The sequence below is a fragment of the Panthera uncia genome, assembly GCF_023721935.1.
Source record: "Panthera uncia isolate 11264 chromosome C1 unlocalized genomic scaffold, Puncia_PCG_1.0 HiC_scaffold_3, whole genome shotgun sequence".
Taxonomy (NCBI): Eukaryota; Metazoa; Chordata; class Mammalia; order Carnivora; family Felidae; genus Panthera; species Panthera uncia.
In genome coordinates, this window is record NW_026057584.1 from 3018548 (window position 1) to 3030945 (window position 12398).

General features: G+C 51.2%; 1 protein-coding gene across 6 annotated transcripts in view; it reads right to left on the bottom strand.

Annotated features, from left to right (window-relative positions):
* Positions 1 to 6636: 6636 nt before the first annotated feature.
* TRAF3IP1 (TRAF3 interacting protein 1) overlaps positions 6637 to 12398 on the bottom strand; it is a 60447-nt gene continuing 54685 nt past the window's right edge. For 5 of the 6 annotated variants that reach the window (XM_049614560.1, XM_049614559.1, XM_049614562.1 and 2 more), the window contains 2 exons: positions 9795 to 10018; positions 6637 to 8265 (listed from right to left, as the gene is read on the bottom strand). In XM_049614560.1, the coding sequence (XP_049470517.1) occupies positions 8100 to 8265; positions 9795 to 10018 (390 nt within the window). In that variant the 3' untranslated portion in view covers positions 6637 to 8099. The remainder of the gene's footprint in view (positions 8266 to 9794; positions 10019 to 12398) is intronic. The other variant, XM_049614561.1, reaches the window with a different exon arrangement.

A 12398-nucleotide genomic window follows, 5' to 3' on the forward strand; every position in this document is an offset into this window, starting at 1 on the left:
CCGACTGAGCTACCCAGGTGCCCCAAAATAGAACTATTTAAATTTTTTAATGTTTATTTATTTTTGAGAGAGAGAGAGTGAGCGGGAGGGGGGGTGGGGTGGGGAGGGCGGGTAAGGAGAGAAGGAGACACAGAATCCAAAGCAGGCTCCAGGCTCCGGGCTGTCAGCACAGAGCCCGACGCAGGGCTCAAACTCACACACCGTGAGATCATGACCTGAACTGAAGTCGGACGCTTAACTGACTGAGCCACCCAGGCGTCCCAAAAAAGAACTATTTTAAATGACATAAATATATAAATAGTATGATAATAAATGTGCTAAGAAATAACAAACACATCTATAAATATGATCAATGCAAAGTATTCTTCAATTATTTTCTTCTAGTAGTCTCATATTTTTAAGTTAATTTTTTTGGAACTTATCTTTGCATGTGGTCCGAGGCAAGGTTATAACTTTATTTTTGCCACGTGGATAACCGTAGGCTTCAATACCATTTACTCTCACAACAATCCGAACCGCCTGTTTTGAAATACCACATTCATCAGAAATGAAATCCCCGGGTTTACCTCTGTGGTCGGAAGTTCCTGTGCTGTTTTATTGATTAATTTATGTTTTCCTATACTTCGTTTTAATTACGATAGCTCTGTAGTATAGCATCGGCTTAAATTTCTTCCATATCCCCATGTGGACTTTTTTTTTCACTGCATTCAATTTACAGATTGGTTTGGGGCGGTGGAGGGTGTCTGCGCCTCAGTCCTCCAGGGTTGCTGGCGCTTGGGACCATGACAACGCCCAGGGCCCAGGGGACCCGCACCTGACCGGCCATCGGGTGGGCGGGCAAGCGGCTCCTCTGCCTGGGAGAGCCCAGAGTCTCACTGGCTTCTCACTGCCAAGCCAGAAGGGCCTCACTCACTTTGGGAAGAGAAAACAAATCTTCCCAGAAGTGCCGGGCCCCGTTAGCTCTAACGGGCCCCGTGCCCGGCTTCGAAGCCACGAACCTCTGGCAGGCGTCTCTATTTTCAGTGCCACCACCCGGCAGGCGGGAGCCCCCACGTAGGGGCCAGCCGGCCATGGCAGACCTGTGCCCTTCCCTGCCCTGTTTATCCTCAGGCTCGAGGACCAGGCAAGGCCTTCCTGCGAGACTTCAGCTCAGACCGCTGTCCTGTTCCCTCCCAGGAAAATGCTAGTCGTGGGCTCTCTAACCGCGCAAGACTGGACTTGTATCTGGACTTAACTGCGTGTCTGCGGCACATTTCAGTGGGCGGCCTCCCTCCGCTAGTAGAAAATCAGGTGTGAGAACCTCTGCCCACAAGAGGACGTGGGCCAACCAGCTGGGAACACCCCATGGCTCCTGCCAGGCCCCCGGAGCCTGAGGGGGCCATGACCACAGGCTCAGAGGTACAGGAGGGGGTGTCCAGGCCACACGGACCCCAAACCCCAAGCTCCACTCCCAGGCCACCGTGGCCTTCTTCCCACCAAGATCTTGTCTTTGCCTTGGGGGTTTCTTAAGGGAAAGGGAAGCCTCTGTCACCAGATGAGAACAGTTCATCAGGGCAAAAGGCACCTGGTGGGGCGCCCGCCCCCCAGGCCTCACCAGACTGTCCTTCTCTGCCAGCGGAGGCGAGGTGAGGCGAGGACCGACACAGGGCCCAGGCCGTGCGTGTCACCGGCTCCTGCCCCCCTCCCCACCCCGTCTCCTCCCCGTGGGCGAGGGGCACAGTCCCATGGATGACCCCAAGGCCCGTCGTAGGGAAAGCAGGCCTGTCGTGCCCCACGGGCCAGCAGGCCAAGCTTCTGGCCTGGGCTCCCGCCTTGTTACGCTTGAAACCACACCCATCCACCGACCATCGCTGATACAAAACTGTCTGTGCTTCAGCAAAATGCGGTGACCCAGGAACACGGCACAGAAGCCAGCGATGAAAAGTCACCCGAGCGTCCGGGTCCCGGTTTTGATTTTCAAGTCTGCCAAGGGCCTTTCCAGGTATGGGTTGTATTAAGACCCAGGAGGGGACCATCCATTCGAAGTGACAGTGGGGAACACAGCCCGGCCGGGAACGCGGGCTCCCTGGGTGGCTGCCGGCGGGCAAGAACGTGAGTCCCGGGGGCCGTGGGCAGCGGGGGTATGCACCCTCCTCACAGGTGTCCTCCACACCGTCTCGGAAGGCACTGGAGAAAGCTTTCACCAGTGTCCCTTGTGGTGCAGAGGTGAGGAAGGGAGCGGCAGCCTCTGGCAGGGGACGCACAGCTCCCCGTACCGTCAGCCTGCGGCACTCCAGGAGCACTGGGGGACCACGCCCCAAGGACAGGGCACCCACAGAAGACTGGGGTAACTGACAACACGGCGGGGCGGGGGGCCCATCTCTCACAACCAGATGGCAAGCACTGGGCGACAAGAAACAGGGATGATGAATACGTAACAGAACTAATCGATGAGTCAGAATAACCCATCCTGATCATGGGGAGTTGAATCTATGAGTGTAAGAGGAGTTTATTAAATTTTTTCAATGTTTATTTTTGAGAGAGAGAGAGAGCGCGCAAGCAGGGGTGGGGCAGAGAGAGAGAGAGAGACAGAGCATTAGAGGGCGAGGGGCAGAGAGAGAGGGAGACACAGAATCCGAAGCAGGCTCCAGGCTCCCAGCCGTCAGCCCAGAGCCCGACGCGGGGCTCGAACTCACGGACCGCGAGATCATGACCTGAGCCGACGTCGGACGCTTAACCGACTGAGCCCCCCAGGTGCCCCAGAGCACACTTGAAAAGCAAGGTGTGTTGGGGCGCCTGGGTGGCGCAGTCGGTTAAGCGTCCGACTTCAGCCAGGTCACGATCTCACGGTCTGTGAGTTCGAGCCCCGCGTCAGGCTCTGGGCTGATGGCTCGGAGCCTGGAGCCTGTTTCCGATTCTGTGTCTCCCTCTCTCTCTGCCCCTCCCCCGTTCATGCTCTGTCTCTCTCTGTCTCAAAAATAAATAAATAAATAAATAAATAAATAAATAAATAAATAAATAAAAAAAAAGAAAAGCAAGGTGTGGAACAGTATATACGGCATGCTACCCTTCGTGACTCTGTGTGTTGTGGGGAGTAGAAGAGTGTGTACTCAGTCTGCTTGCTTTTCCCTAAAGAAACAGCGCGGCCAATGGGATGGCTGCCTGCAGGGGCAGGGACGGGAGGGAGGGAGGTCTCCGTGTGGTCTCCTTCCTGCCACTTACGTTACTGATCCGTGTCAACAGATCACCTCTTCAAAAATAAAGACCACCTTAAATGAAACTGTAGAGCCGTGTTTTAAAAATTATAATGATGCCATACAGAAATACACAAAAAACTGGAATGATTAAGGATAATGATACATAAAAGAAAGGGTAAGTTTCTTTTTTAAAAAAATCATCTTCGGGCACCTGGGAGGCTCAGTCGGTTAAGTGACTCTGGATTTTGGCTCATGTCATGATCTCGTGGTCACGAGATCGAGCCCTACAGAGGGCTCTGTGCTGACACTGCAGAGCCTACATGGGACTCTCTCTCTCCCTCTCCCTCTGCTTGCGCGCTCTCTCTCTCTCTCTCTCTCAAAATAAATATTAAAAAAAAATTGAACGTTTATTCATTTTTGAGAGAGAGAGAGACAGAGCGTGAGCAGGGGAGGGGCAGAGAGAGAGGGAGACCCAGAATCGAAGCAGGCTCCAGGCTCCGAGCTGTCAGCACAGAGCCCGACGTGGGGCTCAAACTCACAAGCTGTGAGATCGTGACCTGATCCAAAGTCCAATGCTCAACTGACTGAGCCACCCAGGTGCCCCTCAAAATAAATATTGAAAAAATAAAATAAAGTACATTTAAAAATATTAAAAACTCATTTTCACACAGCACAGTCACAGGGTGCCCTGCTGGGCTCTGGTGGGAGCCACGATCAGGCCGTGGCCCAGGGCCAGCCGGGCCTCGTCTCCTCCAACGCCTCCCAAGGTCGCAGAGTCCGGCTTCATGAGACAACACGGGGCTCTCCACGGTGCTTCCAAGGCCACGCAGCCCCCGTCACGTCCTGATGCTTCCTGCCATCCTTCCCCGCGGCAGGGCTGGTCCCGATTCACGTTCCCACGTGCGGAGTCGGTTCTCCAGTGTGTGGGTCCGGCCCACACACTCAGGCCGGGTGTGAGTCACACAGACCCGCCTGCCACAGCTCCCCCCCAGACAGTGGTTGGGAAGGATGTCCAGGAGGCAGGCCCACTGGCAATTCCCTCCAGGGCAACACCATTCACAGACGCGGCCTCTTTGGCGAGGTCCTTCCACCGATGACGAATCCGGACATTCCCACGTCTGTCCCCAGGGGAGCGGACACCTCGCCAGATGCCTGAGGTCTAGACAGCACAGCCGCGATCTGGCTTAACAACCCCGCCGGCTGCAGAGCCCACCAGCGCCTGACGGCCCTCGACGCCCCGACGGCCACGGGCCACCACGCACGTCCTGGGCCGTCCCTACCGGGAGGGACCCTGGAGAAAAGCCAGAGCCCGTCGGGGCGGGACCACGCCCCCGCGGGGGAGCAGCAGCGCCCGCGTTCACACCAGTGTCCCCCGGGGAGGGAGCCCCGCGCACGCCAGCTGGTAGCGTCCAGCCGGGTACTGGCTTCGAGGAAGGTTCTGAAGGGCAAACTTAAGTGCTTTCTGATCGTTACGGTCGTGGCGATGGTGGCGCTAAAAGGCTTTTCTGAGACCCAAGTGGGAGACGTGAGAGCACAGTGAAGGACCAAACAGACGACGTGAGGGTGACTGATGAGCCCGGAGGCCCTCCGTCCTGCGTGCCCTTGTGACTGCCTGGCAGGTGACAAGGGGGCGGGGGCCCGAGGGCGCCCTGCTGGCAGCTCTGGCCCGGGGAGGGCAGCGTAGGTTTTGATCACACTGTGGTCTACAACGCCCGGACCCCTCCCCGGCTAACCGGGCACAGCCTCCGTGTCATTTACGGACTTCACGTTTTGAACCCCGTTTTCTTACCAGAAAGATCTCCTTGCTTGGTTGAAGAAGCCATCAATTCGGAACTCAGCTCTAAATATGGATTTAAAATTTTTTATAGTTTCAAAGCCATTTAAATGTCTTTTCTCTAGCTGAATTTTAAAAAAGTCCTTCCCTGGGGCACCTGGGTGGCTCAGTCAGTTAAGCACCGACTTCGGCTCAGGTCAGGAGCTCACAGTTTGTGAGTTCAAGCCCCGCATCGGGCTCTGTGCAGACAGCTCGGAGCCTGGAGCCTGGTTTGGATTCTGTGTCTCCCTCTCTGCTCCTCTCCCGCTAGCACTCTGTCTCTCACTGTCTTGCAAAAATAAATTAAAAAAAAAAAAAAGTTAAAAAAAATGTCCTTCCCAATCTCCCTTTATGAAGATGCTCGTTAACGAACAAAAAAGGGAGTCTTGCAGCGTCTCACTTCTGCCTTACTGTAAGGCTTGTATAAACTATACTTATCAAAACACCTCTTAGAAAAATATAAAAGCTTTTTATTTATAAAGCGCATCGCAGGACAGCTAACCTCAGAGCCCAAGTGCAGGCCCCAGCTCGGCTCCGGAGCCGGACAGGAGTTCCGGCCTCTGCCGCTAGGGGGCCTCCGCGACTCCCGTTCTCACTTCCACCCTCTGCTGCGGACCGCGCGGAAGCCTGCTCGAAGGAGGCGGTGCTTGGCTCCTCGGAGGCGTGGCCACGGAGGCGAGGAGGCGAGCGGCTCTCTGCATCGCCGGCGTGGGTGGAAGATTCCGGAGCTGGGCTCAGAGTCCAGCTCTGAGCGGAATGTCTTCCCCATCGGCGGGAACCGCTGAGCACATGGTCTTGCTGTGCGCGGCCTCGTTTGAGCCGGATTCTTACGGAAGCTCGAGCGAACGGGTCACCCTCGGCCTGTGACCTTTGACATCTACCTGTTCATTCGGATGCGGGTCCCGGCCCTGCTGGCCCTGCTTTCGCTCTACGCCCTGACACTGCGCACGGACGGAAGATGCGTCTCAGCGAGGCGGGCGCAGCTTAGCGATCAAGTCCAAGTACACTTCAGGGGACCTGTCAGCACGAATGCAATTCCAGGCCACCCCAGATCCTAACCCGCACTTTGTGCCACTAAATGACATCATCTTCACAGATTTCAGTCGTTACTATTTTTTTAAGTTGCTTACTGAAAAGAAAAATAAGCGTGAATACGGGAGCAGAAAGCTCAAATTTTAGTCCCGAATTAATTTTTCCAAAGCTTTACACATTCTCTTCGAAGAGCTCAACTTTTAAATTAAAATTCCTGCAGTGTGACTTCAGTACTTCCTGGAAATGTCTCAGCCGAAGTAGAGGAAAACACTTAATGATCTCCTTTGTGTATTTTCTCAAAGTAATGAATAACCTGAGGACTGACTGTGCCTATGATAAGATACGGTCATAATCACATGCAGAGACTTTCTACAACTTCATGAATGATCCTGAAATTTCTGATAAGTGCTTACCTGGCTTATAAAACCTCAATTTACACAGAAGAGGTGTAAGTGTCATGATATGAATGAAAAGATAAATTTCCCTGAACTTTCTTCACCAGAAAAAGCAAAATACGCACATTTGAAAATAAGAAAACTCCCAAATGCTTATAAATGTTTTTTCCAGGTGCGAACTGAATTGCACAACCCATACGCTTCTAGCAAAAATATGTGATCGTTTTTAATGATTTATGTATAAAATAAAAATAAATTTTATGATACAATTTGATAAACTACTTCATACAAAATCTGACTCACATAAAATGTATGCAATTTTTTTGCAACACAAAAACTCTATTCAGATATACAAATTCATAAAAGGCAGACATCTTGAAGCAAAACAGTCCCTGTAGGGCTAAGTCGTTCAACTCAGTAGGAGAGAGAGAAGTGTACAAAGGACAGTTAACTCGCCGGCCGCCCGCCTCCCACAACATACTCAGCACAATCTGATCACACAATTTAACGGTGCGCTGTAGAAACGAGGAGATGGCCCGGGTGTGGAAACGGCGGAACTTAATCATCGGATGTCAAGCGTATTCAGCTTGGAAGATCACGTAACTACCTTAGAAAAGGACGTATTTTGGAAATGCCAGGAAGAAAACCTACCCATGCCACTTGTGCAAATCCTTAAAGAAGCAAAACTCCTCAGGCAATTCTAGCGTTTCAATGGCACTGCGTGGGTCACACAACAAATATCTAGAAATAACGGTATCGGGACCCAGAACCCAAGACCTGTGAGTATGTCTCTGACCGGGGGAAATCCTTTACATACAAAGTTAAGACTTTTGTAAGTGTTGACGATATCGTATGTGAAAAACTAAATATAAACCATGTTTTTAAAAAGCCTTGCTTTAAAAAACAATTTCCAAAAAAAAATGGTAACATCAAAAAAATGGGGTCAACTGGTGCATCCTTCGAAGTCTTCCTGCCTCCCAGGGACGCACGACTGAGCACGGAAGAGGGAAGAGGGAAGAGGCCGAAGCCGCGGGCGCAGGACAGCGAGGCCCCCCACCCGGGCTCACTGCTGCCTCCGTGGGGAGAACCCGGGGGCCAGACGCCCGCCAAGGACATACTGAAACCTCCTCAAATCTCTGAACTTTAAGGCTGTAAACACAAGCCAGAGGCAACAGGGACCCATGGGAAAATGACCTCGAGCAGCGCGGGCCGTGGGTAAGAGGTTTAAAAACCTCCCACGTGCCTCCTAGAGATACAGGCTCAAATGACCCCTCTGCAAGGGGGGATGAACTCAAAGTGAACCTCGCTCATCTTGGGGCCCCGTTCTGCGTGTAAGTGCCGGTGCCTGACTCGAGGCCCGAGACCCGAAGACGAGGGACGCGGGTCTCCCCGGCGCGCCAGCACCGCTCGCCTGCTGGAGGGTTCTGGCACAGAGCTGAGCACACAGGCCGCAGCCGAGACACGGAGAACACGCGTGCGGGGGTCCCCTCCACGGGCCACACGCCCGCGGGAGGAAGGTACGAGAACACGGCCCTTCCGGGCGGGAGCGTGCCTGCGCGTCGGTCGGAGGACACCGAAAACTTCATTTTTTTCGGGAAACTGAGCTTAGAGAGGAGCGAGGCTCTCTCTCCCTTTTTATTCTCGGCCCGAGGAGGACTGGCGGCTTCCGAGACGCCCGAGCGTTCACCTTCTGGAACTCAGAGTGATGCTGCACACCATTTTCTGGATCTTCTCGTCGTTCCGCAGGATGTTGGCCTTCACGGCGCAGATCTTGTCCTGCTGGTCTCTGATCAGCTGCTCCAGCTCTGCCAGCTCGGCCTTCAGGGGCTCCACGGCACAGTCCGTGATGCTGGCGGGAAACAACACAGGGGCTCGTGAGGACCACGCGGCCCCGCGGACGCGCGCTTCTTGACCAAAATGACGCAAGAAGACAAACGGAGGTTATTCACGGCATCCAGAGAAAAGGGCTAGGAGTACGAACATGCTCGGGTGATGACACGGAGGGACGAAAGCCTCACGCCTGGGAACGACGGGGGTCACAGCCTCACCGCGACCCGAAGTGGAGTCAAACGTGAAATTATACACAGGAGCCTAATGTGTCTGAAGTCCTTACGTGACGTACGCTGCAGAGAGCCCTGGGGACGGCGCAGCCACCAAGACCGCCGCCCCGGGCAGCCCTCCGCCTCCCTCACCTTCCTCCAGGGGGAGGCTCACCCAGCTGCAAGGGCTTCCCCCCAGAGACCCTCCCTCCGGACTCCCTTGCCCAAGGCATTGAGGCCTTTCAGTGCTGGGTTACATGCCCGGAAAAATCTAGAACATACTTGGGAAGGCAGAGGTCAGATCAGCCTTTCCCTTTAGTTTTTTTTAAGCATATCAATACAGAATAAATACAAAAAGAGTGATGGTGTCCAACCACCCTGCCATAAAGCAACATCAGTTTTGCGAAGGAAGAACCATCTGGGTGCTACTTTTTAGTACGTTAAACGAAACGTAAGACGTGCTAACAAGTAACCACGCTGGACCCGGCACCAAAAAGTTCTCGGTGATTTCCTAACTCCTGTCGTGCTGGAATTTTAAATCTTAAGAAAATTTTTAAGAATAAGCAGACTAATAAAAGAGTATAGCTTCGTTATAACACAGCTTATTATATGGGCTTAGAGATATATCACTGAGTCCAATCAGACACTTTTCTGAAAAAAAAAAAAAAAAAAAAAAACATTAACAATTGATATAGTTTCATGCTGGGACGATTATAAATACAGACTGTCAAACGTTTCCCCAAGATAAATCTCTCTTTAGCGGTTCTATTTCCTTCACGGTAGCAATTTCAAAATGGGTTCACCTGCATTTATTTCTTCCGGAGTAAAAAGTGAAAACACTGTCAAACTACAAACAGTTACAAAATTGGGGGGATTGTGGCAAGACACATAAAAAAATAATACCTCTACTGCACAGTTCCCCATAGTTTTTACTGCCTACGTCTAATCACGTGCGAAAGGTAACTCCAAATCTTTCCTACTTGTTACAAAGTGCATGTTGTGGTATGAATGCAGAAGATGTTGCTTTTGGGGAGGGTGGTGGTTTCCTGGGAGATGTCTCCCCGGCCCTGGGCAGATGTGGGGCCCCCCTCCCCAGCCCCATGCCCCCACTGACTGCTGTTCCTCCTGCAGGGGAGATGTCCCCCAGGCCCTGGGCAGAGGTGAAGGCTCCCCATCCCCCCCGGGGCCCTGGGCAGATGTGGGGGCTCCCCATCCCCCCGGGCCTTGGGCAGATGTGAGACCCCTCGCCCCTGCCGACCTCTATTCCTCCTTCAGGGGAGATGTCCCCCGGGGCCCTGGACAGATGTGGGGGCCCCTCGCCCCCCTCGCCCCTGCCGACCTCTGTTCCTCCCGCAGGGCCTCGGCGTGCTGCTTGTTCTCACTGTGCCACAGCTGCAGCTCGTTCTGCATGGCGTCCACGTCCTCCTGGATGTAGTCCATGATCTTCCCCAGGGGAAGCGCGCTCTTGCACAGGGTCTGGATGGACACACGCAGCTTCTCTATCTCCTTGGAAACGATGTCCTTCTCCTTCTTCCACGCTGACTCAGAGACAAGCAATTTCTCCTGTGGTCAGTGGGGGAAACAGGAAGAGAAGGAAACATCCTCATTTCTGCGGGCCGGCCGAGGGCGGAAAGACACGGGAGTGGGGACAGTACTGGCTCGGGACCCACTGTCCCTCCTGTGAACGTGACACTTGGGCCAGCCGCAGCCCCGAGCCGTGGGAGCAGGTACACTGTGCCCACCGGGGGTCCGTGCCTTCCCTTCTCAAGGGTAGAGGGGTCTTGACCCGGAAGGCTGTCTGAAGGGCAAATTTCTATCAAGTAAGATTTATTCCCCAACTGACCAGAAACTTATTGTAGTTACTGTTACCAAGGCTTAGGGACACTGATGATTTTCCCAGACAGACTGGCAGAAATGGGATCTGACCCTGCACCTCACTCCTTGAACGGACCTCTTTTCCATCTCAAATGACACCGCAACCCAGCTCGCCAGGCGAAAGGAGGAAGGGAACCCTCCAGAGAGGAGGAAACATGGCAACGTGGAAGGGAAGGACAGGAAGTCTGCAAGCAGGGCATGGCCAGCAGCACCAAGCCAAGCAGAGGGTCAGCTGGAGAGGGCTGGACTGAGCTGGCTGGTACAGAGGTCAAGGAGCCTGGGGCCTCGGTGGGAATCACTGGTGCAGAGGGTAGGGGGGAGGTCTCACACAGTAGCAGGCAAAGGAGGGAAGGAGACAGAGGCAACTGGAAAACTTCATTCAGTTTTGGCCAGGAGTTGCTGGGCTCTTTGGCAACCAACGTTTACAATTCTCTTCATATGAACTTTTATCACAGACATCTCTGAATTTCAGAAATTGATGTAAGTGACAAGAACCAATGAATAGTTTGGCTTCTTGGAAAACCGTTCCCAAGATAATGGACACTGTTTAGGAAGCCCTCCCTGGATGTTCCCGCTCCACAAGGCTGGCTAAGGTGTCGCTGCTTTACTGACTTAGAGTATGAGTCAAATGCTGTTAATTAAATTATAACTAATTAACTTGTTTTTTATCATATAACCATTTGTGTTACTTCTAATGCCAGTTTCAGACTGTAGGATCCAGGAGGGCAGGAGCCCTGTGTCTGCATCCACTGTGGCCCATTTGGTTCTCCTTAAATATCTGTCAAAGTAACAAATGAAGTGACCAAATAGTCTGCCTCTCAAGATTCTGGCTCTACTACCTACTGAACTTGGACAAGCACGTGGAAAGTCTTAACATAATGCCTGGCACACAGAAAATGTTAAATAAACGTGAGGAGAAACAAAAGGTAAAACTCATAGAACTAGTAAGAGTTAGGCAAGGTTGCAGGATATAAGATAAATATACAAAAATAAATTATATGCCTGTATATTGTCATCACATGAACACTGAAATTAAAAATACAGTGTCATTTACAATTGTATACGTAAACAAAAGAGAAAAGTATCTAGGTGTAAATCTAACAAAATATGTGTGGAACTTGCATACGAAAATTACATAATGTGGATGAAAGAAATCAAAACAGATCTAAATAAATGGGGAGACATACTATGTTCCTCAACTGCAAGATTCAAACATCGTGAAGATGTCAATTCTCCCCAAATTGATATACAAGTTTAATAAAATTCCTATCAAAATCCAAACTAAATTTTTTGGAGACACAGAAAAGACTGTCCTGAAATTTATCCAGAAAGACAAAGGATCTAGAATAGCTAAAATATTTTTTAAAAAAGAAATAAAGAGGGAGCAATCAGTCTATCTAATTTCAGGACTTATTATGTAGCTACAGCAATCAAGACTGTGTGGTATTGGCAGGATAGACACATAGACCAATGGAACAGAATGAAGAATCTAGAAATAGACTCTCAACCAAGTATGCCCATCTGGTTTTTGACAAGAGTGCAGAAGCAATTCAATGAAAGAAATAGAGCCTTTCAACGTGTGGCACTGGATAACTGGATATCCAGAGGGGAAAAAGGAACCTTGACCTAAGTCTCATTTCTTGTACAAAAATTAACTCAAAGTGGGTAATGGACTTACATATAGAACATACTAGTACAAAACTTTTAGGAGAAAACCTTTGGAATCTACGGCCAAGCAAAGAGTTCTCCCACTTGACCCCAAAAGCATGACTCATTAAAGGAAGAGGTGACAAAGCCGACTCTGTCACAGTCAAAAACTTTTGAAGACCCTGTCGAGAGGCTGAAAGACAAGTTGGAGAGAGAACATACTTCCAAACCGTGTATCTGACAAAGGACTAGTATCTAAAAAATATAAACTCTCGAAACTCAGTAGTAAAAAAGCAAACAGGAAATCCAATTAGAAATGAGAAAAGACACAGACAGACATTTCACCAAAGAGGATACACGGATGGCCAATAAGCTCATGAAAAGATGTTCAAAATCATTACTTATCAGGGAAATTCAAACT